The 27,821-nt window shown below is 35.5% G+C and overlaps 2 protein-coding genes across 2 annotated transcripts in view; both read left to right on the plus strand.

The window, feature by feature from the left end:
* Positions 1 to 6,679: 6,679 nt before the first annotated feature.
* Positions 6,680 to 15,323, plus strand: viml (vimentin like). The gene is made up of 9 exons (XM_052549592.1): positions 6,680 to 7,266; positions 9,755 to 9,815; positions 11,305 to 11,400; positions 12,364 to 12,525; positions 12,786 to 12,911; positions 13,780 to 14,000; positions 14,119 to 14,162; positions 14,248 to 14,333; positions 14,970 to 15,323. Exons 1-9 carry the CDS (start codon positions 6,764 to 6,766, stop codon positions 15,009 to 15,011), a joined length of 1,341 nt encoding a protein of 446 aa, XP_052405552.1. The 5' UTR covers positions 6,680 to 6,763; the 3' UTR covers positions 15,012 to 15,323.
* Positions 15,324 to 16,634: 1,311 nt separating this feature from the next.
* LOC127951608 (dual specificity calcium/calmodulin-dependent 3',5'-cyclic nucleotide phosphodiesterase 1C-like) overlaps positions 16,635 to 27,821 on the plus strand; it is a 67,525-nt gene continuing 56,338 nt past the window's right edge. The window contains exon 1 of the mRNA XM_052549589.1: positions 16,635 to 17,256. Within this exon, the coding sequence (XP_052405549.1) occupies positions 17,058 to 17,256 (199 nt within the window). The 5' untranslated portion in view covers positions 16,635 to 17,057. The remainder of the gene's footprint in view (positions 17,257 to 27,821) is intronic.

The raw sequence follows: 27,821 nt of genomic DNA on the forward strand, positions 1-27,821 counted from the left end.
ACATGTAATTAAGAGCATTATAAAAGGTTCAGTGTTATCAATATGTCAGTTTATTATAAGAAACACAAGATTTTAACAGCCATTTCCAGCTGGGGAGACTGTGTGTGTGTGTGTGTGTGTGTAGTAGAGCACTCATTCCCAGAGACGTGTATAACACCTTCAGGGCCGCTGCTGGCCAAATGTGTGCCCTGAGCAGGATTGTATTGTTGTGCCCCCTTCCTCAAATATGATGATGGAAAAAAAAAACTACTATAGGGGTGAAAAAAGAACTTTAATCAAATTAAAAACGAAATGAATAAATTGTATTATTTACAAATCACAATTGTAAGCTCTCGACATTTACCCGTGGCTATAGCTTTATTATGACCCTTATTTATTTTATAGTCTCAAGCATTCAGAAATCATGCAAAAGGAAATTAAGCAGTTTTATTATGATAAAACCATGGTTTATTTTTGTAAGGGTTGTGATATGCACGTTTTTTGTTGAAGAAATTATAAAGCCTGTGTCATCTATAGCAAAAAGGTGTCCAAAAATTAAAGATTTAGTGAATATTTGAATGAAATGTTTGGTCAGTAGCGTAAACAAGGCTTTGATTGTTCTGTAAGTATAACAGCAGCAATCACATGGCGTTTGTAATAACATGTACATAAATTGTTTATTTTGTATTTGCCTACATTATGTATTTTAATCAATGTTATTATTAACCAATCATTATTGCCTCATATTTTTTTATATAATGCATTTTAAGTCATTTTAAAGGCTATTGATAGCTTAGGTCTGTTTTTATAGCAACAACAACAACAACAACAAATATATTAATACTTTGTACTAATAATTAATACTTTGTAAATTATTATTTGAAGTAACAAAACCATGGTTAATTTGCAGTTGCCATGGCTACAAGAACGATGATATGCAGTGTTATTGGAACCTGAAAAAAAAAAAAACTTTCACAGGAATGTGCCTGAACAGGCACGTGCACAGGTAGGGCTCAACCTGTGCAGAGCACATGCCCTTTTTGCCCTTACACTCCGAAGTGCCCTTTTTTTTGGTGGTGTTTTTTTTTATATTTTTTTTTAATCAATGCTACTGGTCACCCTTTACGTCTGTCTGTCTGTTTTACAAATATTTAGCAAATGAAAGTTCTTAAAACGAGCTTGTGTAAATCTTATTCGATCCTCAAGCTGTCAGTAAGGTGATAACTCCGCCCCCTCTATATTCATTAAATCAACTGAAGTTCCACAGCAGCCGCACAGTAGACAACAGCTGAGCTGAAAAAAGTTTTGCGAAGGGTAAATACATATCTTGTTGTTTTAATAAGTACTACTAAACACTATATCTATAAAGGCTCATATTTTATTTATTTGATGTCTGACTGACTCACTGACTGAGACATGTGGGACGTCGCCTGAGAGAGAGGGCTAGCATTTGCCATCTAGTCATAGCCAACACTTAAATAGCCTGTGCATACAGTTGCATTTCATCTTTTATAAAATGCTATTTTGGCCAAATGCATTTTACCACAGGAAAAACTGAGCGCTCCGTCTATATAGCTACAAAAACTAGTTTGTAACCTGTAACGTTAGATGAAAATGTAATGTGATGCCGGCAGGGGCAGGCGCCGTCGCCGTTTTAATGACGGACAAAAAAAAAAAAAAAAAAATCACATTTGCTGGACAAAAACAATATATTGATAAGCAATACAACAACTTATAATTTGTTTTTACCATCGGAAAATCATAACAGGTGCGCCCCCGCGCTGTTTCGTACTGGAACTTACACAAAGCGACGAGTGATCCTCGTCACCTACATAACTATATTTCTAAGAAATTTCTTCTATGATTTATGATTGCTGATACACTTAATTTATTAACATTTAGGCTAATCACGTGATGGTATACTCTCCGCTCGTCCTCACATGTATAAAATGTTGTAAAACATGGTTTTACTACAGTAATGTAGTAAGTTAGTAACAAAAAAATCTAAATTACAGAAGATCACTGTGAAATCGTTATATTTTATCATGCAGAATGTAATTCATGATTCATTCCAAGGGTTCATTTATTTGATCCAAAATACAGCAAAATCAGTAATATTGTGTTATATTTAAAAAAATGTAAATAACTGTTTTCTATTTGAATATATTTTAAAATGTGATTTTATTTTTGTGATCAAAGCTGAATTTTCAGCATGATTACTCCAGTTCAGTACTCTTCAGTGTCACGTGATCCTTCAGAAATGCTTTTCACTGCAACTGTAGTTTTCACACTTTTTATTTATTTTTTTATTGCTGGATTATTTTAGGGAAAGTGTAGTGAATAAGAGACCTTCAAGAAACCAACATCCCTGGTCCACCACAGTGTCAAATTTTGCCAGGTACATGGCTCACAGAAGGTTGATGTTGTAATTAGGGTTAAAGAAGCCCTTAAAACCCTGTTTATCTATATTATCTAATTATCTAATATTAGTATTATGGTTGTTATTAATCGTGAATAAATCTAAAGCTTTTGAGACTATTATTTTGTGTTATTGAATTTGTCATGAAGATGTGACCATTTCTTCCTTTTATGCAGGCTTACTAAATAATCTTGATATAAAAAAGGGAGGGTGGTGCCCTTTTTCAGTTTCAGCACATGCCCCTCAAAAGGTCTGTGCACGGCCCTGTGCCTGAAAGTGATAAACGGGCCTCATTTTTACCTAAATGATTTATACTTTATTTTAATATTAAAAAAGTATAAGGTGTGCATTGTATCTGACACCTAAATGAAGACATTACAATTGTTTTATGACTGCAAGTCTTTCTAAATTTGGTCCCTATATCTGGCTTTTTAAAATTGGGTAACGTATCACGTAGTAGACTACACCACTGTAATGTTAGTTATTTATCATCTCAAAGTATGTGCTTTCATTAAACCTTCATTTATTGATAGATAGATAGATAATCAATTTTTACCTAACTTTTCCTCCTGAGTCTCAGGCCGGTGACACACTGACTGCATGTCGTGAGCGTGGCGGTTCTGCTGCGTGGTGGCTGCTTCACGTTTTCTGTGTTTTTATACAGTCTATGGTCTTTACACACCAGAATGGTGCTTGACGCGGCGCTGGCGCGCTGCTGCTGTGACATAGATGGAGGCCGCCGACAGACCAGGCTCTTGTCTTCACGACAACAATATTTATACTTCATGTTGAGAATAAATATAAATCCTACTGATAAAGGACACCGTCAACAGTACTGACGGCAAAATAGACTGTTTGATAGGTGCACTATTTGAAAATCGAAAATTATTAATTTATTTTTTAAATTACATTTATATCTGAATATACGTCAGAGTTCGGAGCGGGTTCGCGAATCATTTGAGTCAGTTCGGGAGTTCGGAGCTGGATCGCGAATCATTTGAGTCAGTTCGGGAGTTCGGAGTGGAATCGCGAATCAATTGAGTCAGTTTGGGGATCGCGAATTATTTGAATCAGTTCGGGAGTTCGTAGCGAGATCGCGAATCATTTGAGTCAGTTATGGGGCTCCCGAATCATTTGAGTCAGTTTGGGAGTTCGGAGTGGGATCGCGAATCATTTGAGTCAGAACGGGAGTTCGGAGCGGGTTCGTGAATTATTTGAGTCAGTTTGGGGATCGCGAATCATTTGAATCAGTTCGGGAGTTTGTAGCGGGATCGCGAATCATTTGAGTCAGTTATGGGGATCGCGAATCATTTGAGTCAGTTTGAGAGTTCGGAGCGGGATCGCAAATCATTTGAGTCAATTCGAGAGTTTGTAGTGGGTTCGCGAATCATTTGAGTCAGTTCGGGAGTTCAAAGCGGGTTCGCGAATCATTTGAGTCAGTCTGGGGATCGCAAATCATTTGAATCAGTTCGGGAGTTCGGAGCGGGATCACGAATCACGAAAGATTCGCGCTTGTAAATTTTCAAATTGGCCATAACCTTTAATTCGTTGCTGCAGCAGCATGGGTGGCAAGGCTTTCTTTTAGGGTGGCATTTGCCAAAATACTCTAAATCACCAAATAAATAAATAATTTAAATAAAAACAAACATAGCTATAAAAAGTTTAAATAAAATAAAATGTAAACGTTGCCAGTGCAACATTTTCTCATTTTAATCTAGTTTAACTTGTTATACCAAGTAAATTTTGTTTTATAATGTTTATTAACAAAAATGTTAAAATAAATAAAAAATAATTAAAAAAAGAATCTTGGACTGGAATTTTGTTTTCACCTTGTAATTTTTAGACCTTTTATTCAACTGTAGCCTGAGCTTTAAAATATCCACACTCTGCTTGGCAAAATAATTAGACGAACACAGTGCTAAACAAAAGTACCACGGGTGGCTTCATAAAAGGTGCAAATGTGAGCAAAAACCTGAAGAACTGAAGCAGACAGAAAGAAGTGATTTCTGGCATTGTAAATTGAATGTGTCTTTTTACAGTAAACATGCACACACACATGTACACACAAATCTCCTGCTCTTTTATAGATGAGTCAACCCCTCTTTAGCCCTCTGCAATCCTGGAACCCTTCCATAGCCCTCCTGAGTCACCATGGTGACCTGAACAAAGACCTCTCAGCCTCATTATTCCTTGTGGTACTGCTGAGAGAAAAGAGTGCCAAACTCATTCTCTACACAAAACCTTTATGAGAACCCTGTAAGAAGGTTTTACTGCAACTAACACCTTTCACAGCTCATGAAACTCATGAAGCACCCACATATCAAAGAGATGTTTTTTTACCCGGTTTTCTAACCTATTCGTTCCCTGGAAAAAGTAATAGGCCTATTCAATTCAATCATTCCTAATAAACATCTACTGTACATATTACAAAAATCTATTTGCATTTAACACACATTATAATAACATGAGTAAGTGCATTTTTTTTTTAAGATTAAACAAATAAAAAAACTTGATTTAAATTCACTACTAGTTTCACTCAAACACTCCAGCACTGTTTTGCAATTTGCATAATGAGACTATAAATTATGCTTACTCTTTTTGCTTTTTTTTTTGCATCCATAGAAAACAAGTTTTCTTTCCATTGCTTTGCGTTAGGCTACACGATCATCCCCTCACTTTCACATTCCTTAATATTTTTTTATTTTGCCATGGCACTGTAGTAGATCATCAATGTCATGCTGGAAACACAAAATTAGTAACACTGTGCATGTGCGAGAACTTTTTGAAACATGTCCTGAAGTATAACGTAAAGTAGCGTAAATGAATACGGCCTTCTTGTTTTGGATTGTGATTGTTTTTTGAATTCTGTGTATAGGCTACTGTTACAACCTATATGTTGCTAGGGACAATTGATTTTATTGACTATGAAAAACGTTTTGAAATAGAAGACATATGCCTATAGACTAATAATACATTATATGTAGCCTATGCTAGCAGTCAAATGGGAAACTAAACCTTCTGTTTGCTGGTTAAGGACTTGTTTGCAGGAAATAGGACATGATGATCGTGGTTCAAAATCACTTGAGGTAAAACAAAAGAGCTTTTCAGCCAAGTCTGGAGGATATAAGACCCAAGGACTCATCAGAAATAGTCTGGCTACAGACTAAATATCACAGCAATTTTCTGTAGTAACTACTGTTAGAAAATATGTAATTTATTGTAAAGGTTTAACTGCAAGGCCTGAGAAAAGACCACGATGACAGACAAACATGTTCCCTGGCCAGCAATATTGAATTACATCTCCAAATGAAGGTGTTTCAGCTTCCAAAAAAGCTCAAGCAGGAATTCTAATGACATTTGTGTGGCTCAAGGGTCTGTTTTCTTCTTAATGGGATGATTCGTTTAGGATGAAGTGGCTGTAAACAACTGCTGTAATCTCTCTTGATTTCTACTGCAGACTCACTTTACAGGTTAAAATAGTTTTTGAAATAGCTGGAACAAAAATGTTAAGACTCACAAAAATATGAAAGGCCTGCGGGTGTGATTATTATAAAGTGACTTTTGAAACTTAGCCGGCTGGTAGTTTGTGAAACAGATTTCTTTGGTGGCGTTTTATCAAGATCAGTTCAGCGAATATTCAGTGATTGATCACAGATTACATAGTACCAAACAGTGCATAGAAACAAATGAATAAGTAGTGCAAAGACCTTCAGCGGGAGCTTGAACAGTTCAGACATGATAAAACATATTTTCCAAGATAATGTGTTGTGCACTGAATAAGATGAAATTCAACAGTCATCCTTAAAATATTCAAGGAAGCCTAATAATCTTTTTAATAGGATTATTTGAATCAGAACCATCCAGTTAATCCAGTAATATCTTATTCATTTTTTATGACACAAAATAATATAATTAATACAATCTAAAAAAAATAAAAAAAATAATTAATCAATATGTATTCCATTAATATTTATAGAACAATAATACAACACAAAAATGTATATAAAATATTCAATATTTAATTGACAAACAAAAAAAAAATATATGTAATTTTGAATTTGGTGAAATAAGTGGAAATGTAAAATGTCATTAAAGGCTGTAATTAAAAAGGACATTTCTGTCATTTCGTTTCGTCTATAATTCCTTTAGTTTATTTCCTCAGTAGGTGGAGAGCATTCATAACTCCAGAAACTCTCTCAGTCTCGATAGGGCTCTGCTTGTGTCACTCAAACTCTCCAGCACCGTTATGCGATTTGCATAATGAGTTGACTATAAATGAAGCTTCCTCTCAGACTGTCGCTCCCCGTTTGGGACAGTTCCCGAAGAGAGAAACGGTTCGCTGAGTTACAACTTCTGAAGTTGACGATGTCTGCCTCCTCCTACAGAAAGCGCTTTGGAGATGTGGGCCGGAGCAGCTCGATCTCCAGCCGTCAGACCCCCAGCTCCGTGCGCCCTCGGGTGTCTTTCGGCGTCTCCTCGGCTCCGGTCATTTACCCGTCGAAGAGCTCCAGAGTCCGAAGCAGCGCGGCGATGCCACGACTTACCTCTGAGATTCTGGACTTTAACCTCTCGGACGCCTTAAATACAGAGTTCAAAGCGAACCGGCTGAGTGAAAAGGCGCAGATGCAGTCGCTGAACGATCGCTTCGCCAGTTTCATCGAGAAGGTGCGTTTCCTGGAGCAGCAGAACAAGATCCTGTGCTCGGAGCTGGAGCAGCTGCGGGGCCAGAGACCCTCGCGCATCACTGATCTGTATGAGGAGGAGATGCGCGACCTGAGGAGACAGGTGGACCAGCTCACCACGGAGAAGGCACGCGTGGAAGTGGCGCGAGACAACCTGGCAGAAGATCTAGAGCAAATCAGAGAGAAGTAACAAGAATTTACTGTGAATTCTAAATAGTTTATAAAAAGTTTTTTTTTTTCATTCTGAAAATATAGCCTAAAAAAACAGTCTGAAAAAAAAGTTTTGTGCTATTTTTAAAGTGAACGTTCTATTATAACGTTATTGGAAGGGCGTTTATGTAACTTTGAGATAACCTTGCCAAACTGTTCCACGCAGCTAACAAAAATATAATCATGTTTTTCTAATGTTCCCATTGAGTTACGAAAACAACATTTCTCTGTATTTTCTTTTAAAAACTTTTACAAAAATCAAATTTAAAAATGTTTTTCTTGGTTATGAAAAGAAAACATTTAATTCGGAACATAATCCATTCTTTAAAGATTCATAAGAAAGTTACTGTTTGAATGTTCTGAAACGGGTAGTTAAAAAGTTTATGAAACTATGAAGAATTACAAAAATCTATACTGTATCTAAGTTTTTCTGCTAACATTTTGAGAACATTATTAAAGACCAGATAGCATTAAATGAATGTTTTATGACCGTCACTGGAAAGAACATTTGTTCATAACTTTGAGAGAACCATACCAGACTGTTTTAAGAATGTTCTCTGTTAGCTGGGGTGGCCCCTAAAAAGTAGTCATTCATACACTTTTAGGCATGTTAAATTTTGGATGCATTGCATATGATCATATTGAACATTATCTGCAGTACGTTAAATATAAACGCTTTTCAAAAAACATTTAAAAAAGAATAGATAGAAAACATTTAAAGCGAAAAGTACTTGTTTTGGGGGTGAAGTATATTAAGATTGAGAAAATATCTATTATTGAATAAGCTGTTGAAAAAAGTCTAACAGGTAAAGCTAAGATTCAATCTGATGAAAAAAAAATCATCCCATTCTAGGTTAGGGTTGTGTAATATGACGATTTTTGATCATGGACAATAAAATGTCTCCGTGATCTGCTTTTGAATAAATGTCATAGTATCGTGCAACAGCACACATTCTATCAGCTGCAGTTCTGGTGCCTCCATCTCAAGATACTACACTGAGTTACTCTCTCAGGACACTGCACTCACAAAAGTACATTATTTGTTTGTGCTTTAAAGCCTTGGCGGATACATTTTTAATTCGCTTTTTCTGAGAGCCTAAACCTGAAGCGCGCACTGACAAACAGTGGCTAATTATTGAACTAAGTTATCTTTTGCACTAATGCTGTCAAAATACACAAGGTTTACATATAAACTTAGTTGGTTGTCTAAAATTAAAGTAAACAGTTGTGAGAAACACAGATATGTGGCTGTATATTAGATGCGTGCAGCTCTAAAAGGGACAGTATTAAACATACAGCCGCTGTCATTAAAGGGATAGCTCATCCTAAAATTATTCATTATTTACATGTTTTCCCAAACTTGTATTCATTTCTTTCTTTGTGCTGAACACAAAACAAGATATTTTGAAGATTGTGAGTAACTAAACAGTTGCCGGTCCACATTGACATTGTGCACTGGCAACTGTTGCATTACCCACATTCTTCAAAATAATTTTTATTTTCAGCAGAAGAAAGAAAATTGGTTTATTTGTATAATATGCGTAGTTGTAATGTGTAACTTTTTTCATTTTTTTTAAATAACAAAGATAAAATAAAGACAAATATTTTTATCTTTGCCCACTTTGGTCTAAATATCTGCCATTCTCTTTTTTTTTGTGACCTTGAAAGACTTTGTCTTTATAATCGGGAAATAAGTTTGGCTGAAATGCTATCTTGCAAAATAGCAAAACCAACATGACAAAGAATTGTGTTAAAATCGTGATATAAAAAAAAGAAAAGAAAAAACTGATATGATATTTTGCCCACCTCTAATTCTAGGTGCAACATTGATCTTGCAAAATGTCTCATTATGTGCAAATACTTTTGTGACAGCAGGTTATTTTTAGGTAGCAAATTAAGGACATTCTCCTTCAAATAATAAAAAACTATGCATATAAAAAATAATTCATTTAGTATAATAAACTCCTTGTTTTTCTTCTTTTATTAACCATTCAATACTTTGATATTTAATAACTTTTAAATGCCAATTTGTTGCCATTCCTTCACCTCAGTTAATGTTTGTACATTACCTGCACACCGTGACCTCATGCGTCAGGATAACTGTGCAGTGTAGTGACAGACCAGTGTTTAGGAAAGTATTGTGGTGGTGTTTGCTTTTTAGTGTTTTGGAAAATCTAAAATCAATCGTCCCTTTTACCTCAGGGGCCTTTAGCCTTGATGCACCCTGTGCAGAGCGAAGACAAAACATATTTGGAAACTTTGGGGATGTCCAACATCTTTTGTTTGCACATACCATTTTTTATGATTTGTGATCTAATGCAATGAAATCATTTAAATATTTCTTGAGAAGAATAGTCATAGTGTAATAATAAACAATACAGAGTGAAACTAATTTTAAAGAATTATATCACAAAGAAAATATTTAAAAATGAAATGCTTTTTTTTTGACGTCTGTCATTTCCAGACTGCAGGATGAGATTATTCAGCGAGAAGATGCAGAGAGCAACATGAGGAGTTTCAGACAGGTAAAACATCTTTAGAACTAATGCTTTGGAGAAACATATAACCTCAACTTATTTATTTCAAATGGCAGTGTTTAAAAAATCTTCAGTAAGAGTCTATTACAAGGGTAAATAATTCTGCTACATTAGATCCAGTAAAAGCATAGAAAAAACTATTATTTCATAGAAATTATTTCATGGGGCCTCTGCTGATGCAAATAGTTAAAGATGGTATTGCAACTGCTTTTAACAGTTTATGGTAATACCTCTTGCCACATTTAACCCTTGGGTGGAGTTTTCAGGATGTAGAGGTAAAAATTTGAGCAACGTAGGATGAGATGATTGACAATATTGTGTAATTTCTGCATTTGGGTGGATGATTGCGGGCACAGAGATATGCAAGAGAAGTGAACTTGCATTTTTAAAATACTGTTTGTCTACACTACCATTCATTGTTTTTGTTTTTTTAAGACATTAATACTTTTATTCAACAAGAATGCATTGGATTAATAAAGTGACAGTTATGACATTTATAATGTTCCAAAACTTCAGTTTCAAATAAATGCTGTCCTTTTGACATTTCTATTCATCAAAGAATCCTGAAAAGAATTTCAACAAAAATATTCCAAATTGATTACAAGAAGAAATGTTTCTTGAGCAGACAACCAACATATTAGAATGATTTATAAAGGAAGGATCATGTGAGAAATTATGCTGAAGATTCAGCTTTACATCACAGAAATAAATTACATTTTAACAGATTCAAATAGTTATTTTAGATTGTAATAATTTTTCACAATATTACTGTTCTTACTGCATTTTTGATCAAATAAATGCAACCTTGGTGAGCACATGGAGACTTTTTACAAACAGTGTTAATCATAATGAGCCCAAATTTTCTAATGGAAAACAGAAATGTATAAAGTTACATCCTGCATAATGATGAATCTATTAATAATCATTGGACTAAAATTCCTAAAATCACCACAGGGGTGCCATGACCAAACTAACTTTTGCTTGCAGCTATATTTCTCTGTTTATTTTGGGAACTGCTAGCGGATCTGATTTGGGTCAGTGTTTGAGGAACGGCTCAGTGTGACATGTCAGGCTCAGAGCGGAATGGCTTTGTTTCTGGTATTAGCGCTGGGAAATCTCCATCACTGCTGATTGCTCTTCCAGAAGACCCTGACAAAGCAAACTGTTGTGACTGAACCGGCTGCCAAGGGCAGGAATGTCTGGATATGTGTGTGTGCGTGTGTGTGTGTGTGTGTGAGAGAGAGAGAGAGAGAGAGAGAGAGCATATGTCAAGCATAAAAACAGTGCGAGTGTTAAGGCCTCTGTTTATTCATGCTTTAATGTGGGCTGTGGTAGTCTTGTCAGCAGACATCCGAATGGTGCCACACTGCAGCCCAGATACTGATTAAAAACACAAAGAACTCTTCATGGTGTACTTCTGTCTATGTGTGCTCAAAACAGCAGTGTTGAGTCATATAGTGTTGTAAATGTTTTGCAGGACGTGGATAATGCTGCTCTTGCTCGAGTGGAACTGGAAAGGAAAGTGGAGTCTCTTCAGGATGAACTTGACTTCCTTAAAAAGCTCCATGATGAGGTAAAATAGTTAGATACAGAGCTACAGCTTCAATTTCCTTTAACAAAACTCTAATTTAAAAGGCATTTAACTGACAGATAAATGCATCTGATTACCAATACCACATTCTGAACTAGTTTGATTGACTAGTACTGATTAATCCACCAATATTTGACCATTTCAAGGCCATAAACTAAATCTCCAGAGCATCAGACTGATTACTGGCATTAAACATAAGACATTTACATGACATTATTTGCACAGTAAAAAAAAAAAAAAAAAAAAAAAAAAAGAATTAGCTATTGAATTAAATCAAATTTCTATGATTTCAAAAATATTTAGTAAATATTGGGTAAAGTTTTTACAAGTGTCTTTCTATAATTTGCAATCATAAAATTTTATCATGTAAATTAAGAAAAAATATAATTATAAAAGTTATAATTATTATTAATTTAATTTATTATTATAAAAGTGTAAAATTGTGTAAATTGTTCACAATAATCTCTGTTTAAATTAATATAACAATAATATATATGAATTAATTATGTTAAATAATTATGATAATTAGAATTTACGTATATTAAAAAATATATTTTATTAGGATTATTATAAAAAGATGATTAATTTTATCAATATAAGTGTAAGTATGAAATTGTGTGAAATTTTAACTTTTTAATGTCTAATTCGCAATCATAGCACTGTATTATGTATATATTAAATAAAATAAAATAATAATAATTAATAATTAATTTATAATTTAGCATAATTTATGTTCCTGATAAAACGTCCAAGGATCTTTTCCCCGGGTGTTGAGGTGGGTTCAGAAAGTCAGAATAGACAATGTTTTCATGGAGATCTAAAAAGTAACTGTTTACATAGATTAATAACATATATTAAAATGACGATATTTAGCTCTATTTGTATGATCACAACACAAGAAAAGGAGGATGACAGATGCTGATCTGTGTCTGGGTCTGTCTGCAGGAGCTGGCGGAGCTGCAGGCACAGATCCAGGACCAGCAGGTGCAGGTGGATATGGACATGGCCAAACCTGATCTGACAGCTGCTCTGAGAGACGTGCGACTGCAGTACGAGAACCTGGCCACCAAAAACATCCAGGAGTCCGAGGACTGGTACAAATCCAAGGTATTTAACATCAGCCTTTTCATCAGGGCTTTCCTCTGTTTATCAGCATTTTTTCTCCTCTTCGGGTTCTTTGTTAGCTCTGTCTTGCTTCTAGATTTTTCAGATGAGCAAGATCTGCTTTTAACATTAATGTAAGGGATGAAATAATAGGCCATTGTTCATTAAAATCACTTTTATGTTTAGTCACTTTGAATTTAGTTCTTCTTCTTGTTTACAACCTCTGCCTAGCTTTGTTAACTTGTGTCTTCCTTCACTGTCAGTTTGCTGACATGACAGAAGCGGCTAACAAGAGTAATGAAGCTCTGCGATTGGCCAAGCAGGAGGCCAATGAGTACCGGCGTCAGGTGCAGGCGCTCACCTGCGAGGTGGACGCGCTCAAGGGAACCGTAAGCATTTACATTTACCTGTTAGACTTATTCTCCGGCCAGGACTGTGATGACTGGGACTGTAACAACAAACCTCTTAAGGGCGCCATAGAGTTTTCCTCAAATGCCTGTGACATTCATTAAATGGGTAATTATTCAGGCAGATCGCTATAAACATGATAAACTGACAATTTAACTAACAGTCCTTTTCAAACAGATGCTGAATTCATGATAGAAGTTAACTTGAAACTTTATATTTTAGATTAATTTTAGTCTAATTAAAATGAATTCTAATATATATACTGCGTTTAACCTAACTGAGACTTGTTATAGCACTTATATATCATTGCTCTTTTGTTGTTTTTGATTGCTTCCATTGTCCTAATTTTAAGTCACTTTGGATAAAAGTGTCTGCTAAATGAATAAATGTCAATATATATATATATATATATATATATATATATATATATATATATATATATATATATATATATATATATATATATATATATATATATATATATTATTATTATTATTATTATTATTATTAATTTTTTTTTTCTTCAAATATTATTCTGGATAGAAACATTTTTTTTTTTAAATATATTTTGGGGTTGTGACCCAGGCATGTTTATAGACTTCTTAAAAATGTATTTACATTTTGTTGTTGTTATTTATTTAACTTTTTGCATGCAACTAATATTTACTATTTATAGGAACTGATCAGTAACAAGTTGGACAAAGTTTATTGTAATTCAATCTTAGATAAATTGTTAATACTGAATCTGAGACATTTTATCTGTAGATGTAGAAGAGCCTAATATTCCATGACTACCATAACATTACATCTGCGTGTCCCTAAATCATTTTCTTTATCTAAATAATGCAGAATGAGTCTCTGGAGCGTCAGATGAGAGAGATAGAGGAGAACTTTGCAATAGAGTCGTCGAGTTCCCAGGACAATATCGCTCGGCTGGAGGAGGACATACGGAACATGAAGGACGAGATGGCAAAACATCTGCGCGAGTATCAGGATCTTCTCAACGTCAAGATGGCTCTGGACATCGAGATCGCCACCTACAGGAAACTTCTGGAGGGCGAGGAGAGCAGGTGAACACTTTTAGTACACTAGTGCTCGATTTATTTAATTGTGATGCTGCCGTTTTATGGACACGGTTTATTTTTGGCTTTAATAAAATAATTTTACACTTTATTCTCTTGGATGTAGAATTACCACCCCTCTTCCAAACTTATCTTCCTTCAATCTGAGAGGTAAGACATCAAGTCACCAATACATATCATAATGAAACTTAAAAATATGATTCATTAATATTTTAATAATCTTGCATTTTGACAGACGCAATTCTTGAGACCAAACCTATTCTTGAAAACACATTTTCTAAGAAGGTTCTTATTAAGACCATTGAGACCAGAGATGGAGAGGTATGTGTTTGACTTACCAGTTAGCACACAGTCTTATAATTATTAAGATGTTCAAAGTGTTGAAACGTACTGGGTGTAGTTTACAAAAACATGTCCAGGTCACAACATACATATACATACATATGCACATACTGAAATATGTGAATGAATGAATAAATGCTTTTCTATTTTTATTTTTATCGTTCAGAAAATTTGGCATGTGATAGGATCAAGTTTTTGCAGTGTGACATAATTTTTTTGACAATTAAGCACATTTTCTCCAATATCGAATTATGTTATGCATTTTAAGAAATAAAACATCAAATAAACAAAATACTTACCAGGTCACAACTCTAAAACTAAACTAAGCTAAAAAATAAAATAAAACATCTTACTTAGAAAATGAAGCATGCTATTAATTTGAATTGTGCAAACTGTGAATTTAGCAAATTTGCACTACAATTATGCACTTTCCCCCAAATATTATTGTTCTATTTATATTTTGATAATTGACATCTTTATGATCTCTATGAATCCCTACAGTTTACAATATTTTGTAAGTTTCGACAGTGAACCTGAAATAAATCTGATCTAATTTTAAGTCTGTGTTTTCATTTGGGTCTCTCATGAACACTTCTACTCTTCTCTTCCATTAAGGTGATCAATGAGTCCACTCAGAACCACGATGACCTGGAGTGATGACTGAAATCTACTGTTATCATCCATGCAAGCAACAAACTGCAGCACCTTTCTGTGTCCCAGCTATCAACTAAATCTGATGTGAACTACCCACAATAACCTGCTTCAAAGTGCCTTTATATCTGCCAGAAGATACAAGCATTTGAGCCTTAGAGGAAATGTATTGATAACACACAAGCACAGAAACAGCATGACCTTTAGCGTACTATGAACCATTTTTACTGTCCAAACATGCATTTATCTTCTAAACAGCATTTCTGAGCCGTGATTTTGTTTAAGCAAAATGCTTCAATAAAAGCAATCGAATAAGGATTTATACCTCATTATTTTTCTGAATGTACTTCCATGGGCTATTAATATTATTGTGGTAAATTTGCAAAACACTATTTTTTTTTTTATTATTTCAATATCAAAAATCCGAAAATCCAAAAAGAATATTTAAATGATTCCATTTTACACAAAGGTCTCTCATGACTCTGTTCCTGGTCTTGGGTTTGAAGCCCATCACTGCCATCTTGTGGTCCAGAAAATAGGTGCACCCTCAAGTTTAAGTCTGTTTTAATGGACCTTTTCTAAACAGGGTGCTTCTCTTAGGAACATACATGTCCTCTATTAGTGGTTCATGTGGGACAGGATGTATGTTCCTGTCTGTTTGTTCCAGTGATGGAGATTTGTACTCCCTGGACACGAGTGTTCAAGTTCCTGTTAGCTCCCAGGGAAGCACATGGAGTGCTCATGTCATAACCCAATGACATTTTTAAAGGAATAGCTCACCTAAAAATCATTTAACCCATGTCATTACAATATCTTTCTTTTGTGTAATACAAAAAGGATCATTTTTTTAAAGAATGTCCATGTTACTTATTAACTCAGAGAGAGAAGATAGTGATTAAAGGGCTTTCAAGCTACAAAAAAGTATCATTACAGTAGTCCATAAAACTCATCCACTTCATTTTGAGTCGTCCAAAGTCATACAATACAATTGCTTTATGCTAGTCATTTGTCAGGTACTCATGCATCCTCTGGCCAACTGAAGCAAACTTGAATGGTTTTACTTTAAAAAATAAATAAATAAAACATGTCAGTGCAACTTGGGCCACAGCTATCAGCTGATCAAACCAGTTTAAGTTGGTCAGCTTGGTTAGTAACATATTGATCAACTAGCTTCACATTCACATTTACATCGCTTATGACCAGTAGCTAATAGCTAGAAAGCAGCTGTCAAACTAGATATTGCATCTATTTTAAGTGAAATAAAATAGAGAAACATTGCTGCTACCAGTGTTGGGGAAAGTTACTTTTAAAGATAATGCATTACAGTATTGCTCTGCTCGCTAAAAAGTAACTGTGTTAGTAAAATTTTCCAGGGAAACTAAAAAGTAATTCGTTACTTGACTAGTTATTTGAAAAAGTAATCTGAGCGTTACCTGCATTACCCCAACACTGGTTGCTACGTCATGAATGAAAACAACATTGTATTTAGCCTAATATCTGATATTGTTTTTACTTTTGTTGTTGTTTTTGTTGTAAAAGCAAAACTGCAAACAAACATGGCATAGGCTGTAACCGTGCATAGGCTTCTGAACTAACGGATAATGTTGATTTCCAATGTTAAACCACTTTATAAATAGGCTATTATTTATTTTTGATTGTGAAAATAATTGTATATTCGCAGCTTGCCCGTGTCGGATTTCATTAATGTCATACACTTGCCAGACTAATTACAGATGCTTGTTTTCAACGCTCTCGACCCCAGAGACTCGTGTTTGCCAAACTATCTTTATCCACGAGACGACGGCTTCTCTCGGGAAAGCGCACAGGAGATTTCCGCTGGTTTTCATCGTTTCCATCTGACAAAATGACTTGCAGACAGACCGAACCGAGTGCGAGGAAAGTGGATCAGCACATGTTTACCGCTCAGAGGACACGGTTTGCCGATCACATCTTTTAATGAGGACACCGGAGCAATGACAGAGTCTGAATCCGAGTCATGGAGTGTGTAACCGTGTTTCCAGAGCTCAGTCAGCCGAGGGCTGTTTGGCAGAGATGGGCTCAGTGACCTCAGCTTTCACAAGGTCTCGCAACACGTTGGTCAAAGTGGGTTTGGAGCCGCAGAAAGAGCCGGACGGGAAAACGCGGAGGGGGTCCGGTGTGATCGTAAAACAAACTAGCAAACAACCGCTGGAGCGGAAAACTACCGGCGCCTCCAGAGCAAACACGCCACAAGCTCCTGCTACTGCTACAGGTGAGTTTCTGTCAGCTTCTGCCATCATTCATATCCGTATGAAGGTAGATTAGAGCATACACAGTGGAAATTGTTTATGCTTTGTTATAATTGTTTTGTTTAGACTGACTAATTACAGTAGCCCCAAGCCAGAACTAGCCTACCTGGTTCAAAAAAAAGTTTTAGGAAAAATGTATTTCCCCCCATGTCTTTACATGGTTGAGAGCAAATAAATAAATAAATAAAAAACTAATATATATATATATATATATATATATATATATATATATATATATATATATATATATATATATATATATAATATGTGTGTGTTTTTTTCCAAAGACATTTCATTCATAAGTTATGCTACTGTATGTCCTCGGTAGAGCACATAGGGACTCAATTTCTTACATTTTTTTTTTTTTATAAAAAGACGAATGAACATGCATAGGCAAAAACAATAAAAAAATTTAGTTCTCTCTCTCTCTATCTCTCTATATATATATACACTCACCCAGTGGCGGCTCCAGACAATTTTGATTGGGGGGGCAATGGGGGGGTCCTGGTCTTTTCAAGGGGGGTCTCATGAAAACCAACAAAAAATACAGTGGACATGGCTAATAACTGCATATTTCTGCTACTAAACAACAAAAACACCTTTGCAATGTAAACAAATGACAGGCTATATTTGTAATTCATATCCTTCACACTGCACTTTCATGTCAGGTATATTATGCATTTTTATTGACATTGATATTTTTACATTTATTTCCAGATAGATATTATTGAGTTTACAGGCTAAAGTGGTCTTGCTGTTGTAAACACTGTTGCTATTGTAGAAAAAATATTTGCATCACATTTAAAATATAATTATATTTTAATTCATTTCTGAATTGTTTTTATTTTTATAATGATAATTCAGAGAATGAGAAAATCTGAATAAGCCTTACCAGTGTTGTGATAATTATTTTTACGTGTTAAAAATAAATAAGTACTGTAATATAATAAAAGTTTATTCAAATAACATAAAAAAGACCAAACCCCTCGATGCATGTGAAACTTTTCTCCCTCAAACAGCACGCTAGTGTTACTTCTACACTACAGCAAAGAGTATAGAAGTTACTTCTATACTCTTTGACTACAGGCTACACACTGCAATATAAACAACGTATCTGCATGTTCTCACATCACATCGTTCTTGTAAAATAATAATAAGTAAATAAACACCAAAATCACTTCGCTGAGAATGAAACACCACTTACCAGCTGCCACGATGTTGAAAATATCCTCTAGCAATTAAAAAATGCGCGTGCAGCATGAGGAATCTTCCTGGTTGGATGAGGTCGTAGCCAGGTGAACGGTCATCATGTTGGTATTTACGGCTAAATTATTATTAATAAATTGTACTAATATTATGATTGGGCGTGGGCAGGCATTCACAAAAGTTTATGTTATTACAAAAAAAATTCGAGGAAATTTTGCTTTTGACAAAAGGGCACTTAAGGGGCAAAGGAGCAGGTGCTCAAGTGAACCGGTTCTTTCGGACAATTCGATCAAATAAACCAGCTGAAAAAAAAAAAATGGTTCACCGGTTCTTTTGCGCTCGATGTAATGCCGTCATTGGCGATGATTGCCCTTCATTCAAGCCTTCAGTTTACCCGCGCTTATAACATTAGCACAGAATCAGTTCAGAATCAATCACCAAAAGAATCAGTTCGGTTCAGATGCGCTCTGTGTCAGTCTGCTTCACGCTGAATCACACATGCGCAGTTATCATCAGCTCATCGGTTCTCGAATCGGACGCGTCCGACAGAAACGGTTCTCGGTTCAGTGTATGAATAAATGTCGAAATAATTATTATTTATTATTGTTCTGCGTAGTTTGAAGAGAAACATTTTTGGATCTTTATCCCGCATATATATATTTTTTAATCAGGAAGAGGCTGGGGGGTCAAATGGGGGGTCAAGGCATTTTTTGGCAGGGTCTTGAGACCCCCCAAGACCCCCCCTGGCGCCGCCGGTGCACTCACCTAAAGGATTATTAGGAACACCTGTTCAAATTACGAGGTTCAAAAAAACCGAGGTATGCAGCAAAGCATTTGTGAAGCCACAACACGCACAGCCTTGAGGCAGATGGGCTACAACAGCAGAAGACCCCACCGGGTACCACTCATCTCCACTACAAATAGGAAAAAGAGGCTACAATTTGCAAGAGCTCACCAAAATTGGACAGTTGAAGACTGGAAAAATGTTGCCTGGTCTGATGAGTCTGGATTTCTGTTGAGACATTCAGATGGTAGAGTCAGAATTTGGCGTAAACAGAATGAGAACATGCCTCCATCATGCCTTGTTACCACTGTGCAGGCTGGTGGTGATGGTGGTGTAATGGTGTGGGGGATGTTTTCTTGGCACACTTTAGGCCCCTTAGTGCCAATTGGGCATCGTTTAAATGCCACGGCCTACCTGAGCATTGTTTCTGACCATGTCCATCCCTTTATGACCACCATGTACCCATCCTCCGATGGCTACTTCCAGCAGGATAATGCACCATGTCACAAAACTTGAATCATTTCAAATTGGTTTCTTAAACATGACAATGAGTTCACTGTACTAAAATGGCCCCCACAGTCACTAGATCTCAACCCAATAGAGCATCTTTGGGATGTGGTGGAATGGGAGCTTCGTGCCCTGGATATGCATTCCACAAATCTCCATCAACTGCAAGATGCTATCCTATGAATATGGGCCAACATTTCTAAAGAATGCTTTCAGAACCTTGTTGAATCAATGCCACATAGAATTAAGGTAGTTCTGAAGGCGAAAGATGGTCAAACACAGTATCAGTATGGTGTTCCTAATAATCCTTTAGGTGAGTGTATATACACAGACTTAAAACTGTGGCATGCATAGTCTCAGAGAAATTCATAAAAAAATATAATGTCCTCATATGCCGCAGGGTCTAAAGAGGTTAAGACGTTTCTAAAGGTCATTGCATTGCATATCAAAATATCAAACCAAAGCAAAGGGGATCCTTCCAGAAAAGTTTTTCACCTAGGTTTTGCAGTTACTTTTATGGTCACGTGAAAGTCAGGCTTATTGTTTTGTCATTGACTTTGACTTGACATAGACTTAAAATATATGCTTTTTGGATAATTTTGTATGACTAAAAGTGTATGTGTACTTTAATAAAGGCTTTTGAAGTCTTAAAGTTGTTTTTATATATATATATATATATATATATATATATATATATATATATATATATATATATATATATATATATATGTATGTATATAAGCAGTGAATTTTTACAAATATTATCAATGATACTTTCAAAAAGTATTTTATTAATGGTCAAGAAGTGAGTTCTTCATCAGCTGTCTTACATTCTCTGACACAATTTTAGACACCTGTGTGACAATGTCAATAAGTTATTGACCTCTGACCTTTTCTGAAAAAGCATGTTGAAAATGTGTGGATAATTCCTGATTAATATTTGTAATAAAAAAAAAAATAATAATAGAAAAAAAAAAAAAAAAAAAAAAAAAAAAAAAAATATATATATATATATATATATATATATATATATATATATATATATATATATATATATATATATAATATTCATTTATTTATTTTGTGAAAATAAGATTGTTATATAAGTTATGATCTTAATTATTCTTTATCAACATTAATATATTTTTACGTGAGCTGAAGTGTCCAGATTCTCTTTTGGTATTCACTGTATTCATCTGCCTTTAAAATGTAATTGTGGAATTTAAGCACATACCTTCATGAGACGGGTAGGAAACAGGTGTCTGCTCATTTTGGGTCAAAAACGGGGGTTGATAGCAGCCATTTATCTGCACATTAGAGAGTTCAAGCACTTCTGTGGAACAGATGAGAAAAATGGCTCATAATGGGATGATCAATGATGCGCCGCTGCGATTCTTTTGAAGGGTCCAGATCCGTGTTTTTTATGTTTGAACTCTTTGATGTTCGAATAACAGCCCTCGTGATGCTTTATATAACACAAGTGTTTTTCAGAGATGGGTTTTTACACAAATCAATAATAAAATGAACATAATAATGCAAGTTTATTTTTATAATTTCATTCTGCAATTGAAAATGTATATCTAAACATTTATTTAGTACATTTAGTACATAAGATACACTACCTTACGAAAACTAGGAGTCTGTAAGATTTCTGCATTTATTAAAAAAAATACAGTAGATACAGAAATCTTGTAAAAATAATTTCAATTTAATATAACTGTTTTCATTTTAAAATATAATTATTCCTGTGATCAAAGCTGAATTTTCAGTATCATTACTCCAGTCTTCAGTGTCAATAGGATCCTTCAGAAACCAATCTTATATGCTTAAGAAACCCTTATTATTATTATTATTATTATTATTATTATTTTATTTATTTATTCTTTAAATTGGTTGTGTTGCTTAATATTTTTGTGGAATTTTTTTCATGAATCTTCAGCTAATAGAAAGTTCAAAAGAGCAACATTTATTTGATATCTTTTTCAACATTATAAATGTCATTACTGACATTTTAATCATTTTAGTCTGTCTTGCTGAATTAAAGTAATTTCTTTCAAAAATAAACAATTTTTTTCTTCCCCAAAATATTGAATGGTAGTGTAAATGCAAAGGTGAAGACATCGTCTTAACAAAATATGAGAATGGATATTATACACACAGAAAATAATATATTTTTAAGTGACTTTTCAGGCCTGTTCCTTTTTTGATATACATCTTCTCTGTCCCCTTTTCACCTGACTGCTAAAGGAAGAGGTGACCCTTGAGGGTGACTAAAATATCACCTGTAGCTCTATGTTTCATGGTTACCATGAAGCGACAGTAAAGTCTCCTGCTGAAGTCCCTGAGGCCCTTCGGCTGTTCAGGTTTTCTCCATCTACAGCATCACATCTCTAGAGAGTCTCAGGTTGGGAGACACCAACTAGCACAGTGACTGAATGTTATTTTTCGATCAAAACAAAACACCAGTAGCTCTGTGCTATATGTTGTAAGAGTTTGAAGTGTGTCCCGAGTTCCAAATTTTACAGTATACCCTTAAACACTAAGGTTTTTCATTGTCAACTTTGGTTCCATGAAGAACCTTAAACATCCATGGAAACTTTATTGTATTTTTTTTTTACTTTATAGTGTACCAAAACTCTTTATATTATAAAAATATTCTTTACACTAAGAAAAAAGTGGTTCTTTTAAGAACTGTTTTTGGGAAACCAAAAATGGTTCTTCTAAGACATTGTTGCAAAAAATTTTTTTTAGTTTTTTTTTCTCATGAACTGAGAAATCTAAATTCTTTTGACATGTTGTTATTGTACTATTAAAACATCTTGTAAGTTTCAGAACTCGAAACTTTCTCTTGGAATGTTCTACTCAATGATGTAATGGTGTGAATAAACACCGCCTCCATAGAAGATGATCAGCACCTGTTTCTACTTCCCTGTCTGTTTAGCCCTGCCCACCAATTCTACATCATTGCCTGTTTAGCCCCACCCACCAATTCTATATCGCTGCCTGTTTAGCCCCACCCACGATTCTATATTGCTGCCTGTTTTCTCCCCACCTGATTCTACATCACTGCCTGTTTAGCCCCACCAACTGATTCTCTACCGCTTCCTGTTTAGACCCGCCCACCGATTCTACATCGTGGCCTTTTTAGCCCCGCCCACCGATTCTACATCGCTACCTTTTTAGACCTGCCCACCAATTCTACTTCGCTACCTTTTTAGACCTGCCCACCAATTCTACTTCGCTACCTTTTTAGACCTGCCCACCGATTCTACATCGATGCCTGTTTAGCCCCACCCACCTATTCTACATCACTGCCTTTTTAGGCCTGCCCACCGATTCAACGTCGCTACCTGTTTAGCCCCGCCCACCGATTCTACATCGTGGCCTTTTTAGCCCCGGCCACCGATTCTACATCGCTACCTTTTTAGACCTGCCCACCGATTCTACATCGATGCCTGTTTAGCCCCACCCACCTATTCTACATCACTGCCTTTTTTAGGCCTGCCCACCGATTCAACATCGCTACCTGTTTAGCCCCGCCCACCGTTTCTACATCGTGGCCTTTTTAGCCCCGCCCACTGATTCTACATCGCTGCCTTTTTAGACCTGCACACCGATTCTACATCGATGCCTGTTTAGCCCCGCCCACCGATTCTACATCACTGGCTGTTTAGCCCCGCCCACCGATTCTACATCACTGCCTGTTTAGCCCCGCCTGCTGATTCTACATCACTGCCTGTTTAGCCCCACCCACCTATTCTACATCACTGCCTGTTTAGCCCCGCCCACTGATTCTACATAACTGCTTTTTTAGACCCGCCCACTGATTCTACATGGCTACCTTTTTAGCCCCGACCACCGATTCTACATCGCTACCTTTTTAGACCTGCCCATCGATTCTACATCGATGCCTGTTTAGCCCCACCCACCTATTCTACATCACTGCCTTTTTAGGCCTGCCCACCGATTCAACATCGATACCTGTTTAGCCCCGTCCACCGATTCTACATCGTGGCCTTTTTAGCCCCGCCTGCTGATTCTACATCACTGCCTGTTTAGCCCCGCCTGCTGATTCTACATCACTGCCTGTTACCCCCACCCACCTATTCTACATCACTGCCTGTTTAGCCCCGCCCACTGATTCTACATAACTGCCTTTTTAGCCCCACCCACTGATTCTACATAACTGCCTTTTTAGACCTGCCCACCGATTCTACATCACTGCCTGATTAGCACCACCCATCGATTCGCACGTGTTTATGAGAGAGGCAAACGCGCAGGTCTATGCAGAAACAAAATGATAAAGATGGCTCTGAAGACAACAAGATGCTGTGCAGTGCCAAACTGTGGGAAAACTCTTTGCCTTGCCTACCTTTTGATCTCCGTGTTGGGAAAGAGTGGATGAACTTTATTTTTCATGAAGATCCAGACCGAGTCAGTAAGAACTTGGTTCTTTGTTCACTTAATTTTACTGTGCATTTGTTTACAAGCATGGCAATTCGACACTGGATTTTCAAAAAGATTGAAACTAAAAGATGATACTTTGCTGAATATATTGGATCAAGGTCATGTGGCACCACACAAGTGTGAGTAACTGTTTTTATTACGTTACATGGACACTATTGCTTTGTCTCTTATTACTGTTAATCTGAAATGTATTTATGCATTTTTAAACTAAAGGGACGTCCATCTATTAAGGATATTAAAAATTCATATCAGTGGGCATTACTTCCGAGTCTACAATCGGTCACATATTTGAACAGAGCATTCTGATGAGAGGGGATCAAAACAGGACAGAAAATAGCATATTCTAAATTATGATGTTTTTTTTTTTTTTTTTAAGTAAAAATCTTGATAACATATGTGCACCTTAGAGAACAGTAAAAAAAAAAAAATAATAATAATAATAATAATAATTAAGTAATTAAATGTTCAGTAGGGTTTACTTTTTTGTTGTTGTTGTTGCCAAAGAATCTACGTCTTTCTTTGGTAGTTGTTCACAGATGCGTCGCAGTAGTTTCCGGGCCCCTTTAAGCATCATATCGACTCGATCGCATTTAAACTCAACATTAGATTTATTGTGAAGTGTGTCTTTTTGAAGCCCATTTGTCCTCAGTTCAGGGGTTACATTTCCTCTGATTAAACTGTCAGTAGGAGTTTTTATAAATTCATAATGCAAAACCATAATATTCATAATAAAAGTTCAAATGGGATGTTTCAAAAAAGTTATATCATTTGCACTCTTTGTATGACGGAATTGAAATAGAATCCAAATAATAAATAATATAAAAATTCAGTAAATAATATAAAAATTCAGTATATAATGAAATATGGGTGAGAAATAATGGTGAGTAGATCTGATGGTGAGATGGTGAGTAGCTACATATCAGTATATTTTAGCATATGTACATTGTTTTTTTACAAAATTGCATATGAAACATGTCTTATTCAGTTCCCTAGATAATGTGGTGCCAAGTTGGTAGTTTCTGGGTTTTTCCCACATTAAAATCATGATGTTTGATGATGAATAGAAAATAAAGTGTACAAAAAATTTAACTTTTTATCAACTATATTGTAAAAAATATTCTAGTCCAGTTGCTGCCATCCCATTAATCAAATTGGTTCAACAATTCATTTCAACTTAAATAATATTAAACTGACCTTATTCAGATGAACCTTGTGTAGTTAAAATTGGTTAAATTATTTAGATTTATTTTGAAAATACTTGTAGTTAAAGTAATGAAAAACATGTTACTATGGCATATTGTACTATATTTTACTATGTAGCCTATAGCATTTCTCATTTTAAATGAGTTTAACTTTATGTAGCAAAATAACTGAAATGAAATGTATAGGCCTAATATATATAGACACATTTTGGGGGAAAAAATGCTTCAAATAAAATAACCCAAAAGCAGAATGAGACGATAAACTATGGGTTAGACAGTAATTTTGTGTTAATGACAGTCCGTTTAGTCATAAACTAATGCGAATAATAGCAAATAACCCTTATTCATCTTAATAGGCTGCTATAGGCTTATTTTCTCTCTCTCTCTTTTCTGAATCACAACTGAATCCCGTTAGCGATTTCATGTTATTATCCATCACTAAAAGATCATTTAGTTTTTTTTACTCTGTCGGTGACATCACCTGCCTCAGCACCACTGTGCGTTGCCATGGTAACAGGCGCGGGAACAGCGCGCGTGGTCTCTGATGATGATCGCTCTGTTCAAACTGATGTTCTCACCAATTAGCTAATTTACGCTTTAATGTACATATGCAGATTATGAATCATAAGCAGAGAAGCGCTGGTGTGTCAATATAATGCTGACGAGTCTCGATTATCTGTAATTAATAGCGTTGTTGCCCTCTTGTGATTAGAAATAGGAAATGCACAAGAAACGCGATTTTATTAGAATAAAATAGAATAGAACAGAATAGAATGAGCTTTTATTTGCCAAGTGTGCGCAAACACATGAGGCGTTTGTTGTGCTTTTTCAGGAGCTCTTGGTACACACACACACACACACACACATATATTTATGTACGATTAATTGCAAAGAAATGGCAAGCAACACACTGAACATGATATTTTTGACAACATGATAACATTGAAAAAGCACAGTATTTATTTATTTATTTTTACAGTGCATCCTTTATTGCACATCATACAGACACACACAACACACACTATAAACACTAGAAATAACAGTGTGGATTGTTTATGTTCACAGTGAACATGAGCTCAGCTTTTGTCCAGTACACTGCATTACATTAACCTCAGGATCTCTTCAATGCTGTGGGTAAAAGCCTTGGCTGGTTGCTTAGTGACCAGCATTCACAGTCGAGACATCATATACATGAGCTGACCTCACGCACGAACACAAACAAGCTCACAACTTCAGCGATGACTGGAAGCTCATTAAAGCTCTTTCAGGAAAGTCCTGACGAGATTTGCTTGCCACTATAAGAATCTCATCTACTAAACAGCACACACACTCAACAAATATCTTCATATGCATTCATTAAAGCTATGAATTACACCTTATTTTATCTAGAGAAGAAGAACTGTTTCCCATATGTGTGACTCTCTGATGCAAGCAATGGTAGACTACAATGGGACCTGAATTCACTCTCTGCTGTTTTTTTTTTTATGGATGGTAAAGTGGTTAATGCTTATAGCATTTAATGCTAATCACAAATTCTATTCTATATTCATTGTTAACATATTAATTGTATGTTAATCTTACAGACTTTGCTTCTGTTTTTTTATAGGAATGAATTTTAATGCTAAATTATATTAGAATAATAATATTTCCAAATATTGCAGTTGTTACTGTATTCTTTAATCGAATAAGTGCAGCCCTGAAAATTTAAATAATATTTTTGTAATGTAATTAAAAGAAATTTAATGTATATTTGAATAAAAAATCCTAAATAAATGCATTAATTAGTTAATTTATAATATTAAATATGTGTTTTATGATACACTCTATAATATGCACTGCTCCCAAAAACTAAAGCAACACTTTGAAAACTCAGATCTCAATGGAGAAAAATAATGTGCTGGATATCTAGACTGATATGGACTGTGTAATGTGTTTGGAATGAATGGAGGCTAAATTGTTTGAAAATTAAAATGATCAACCTCTAGAGGGCTGAATTCAAAAGACCCCCCGAAAATCAAAGTAAAAAAAATGATGAAGCAGGCTAGTCCATTTTGATGAAGTTTAATTGCAGTAACTCAAAATGTTACTCAGTAGTTTGACCCCACATCTTTGTGTGCCTGAGGTATTCCCTCTCAGATCTGGACCAGGGCATCACTGAGCTCTTGGACAGTCTGAGGTGCAATGTAATGTCCCAGAGGTGTTCTACTGGATTTAGGTCAGGCGAGCATGGGGGCCATTCAATGATATCAATTCCTTCATGCTGCATACTCTAGCCACCTGAGGCCATGCATTGTCAGGAACCACTGACCCGCTGCACCACTGTAGGGTCTGACAATGGGTCCAATGATTTCATCCCGATATC

The sequence above is a fragment of the Carassius gibelio genome, chromosome B2 (genome assembly GCF_023724105.1).
Source record: "Carassius gibelio isolate Cgi1373 ecotype wild population from Czech Republic chromosome B2, carGib1.2-hapl.c, whole genome shotgun sequence".
Lineage (NCBI taxonomy): Eukaryota > Metazoa > Chordata > Actinopteri > Cypriniformes > Cyprinidae > Carassius > Carassius gibelio.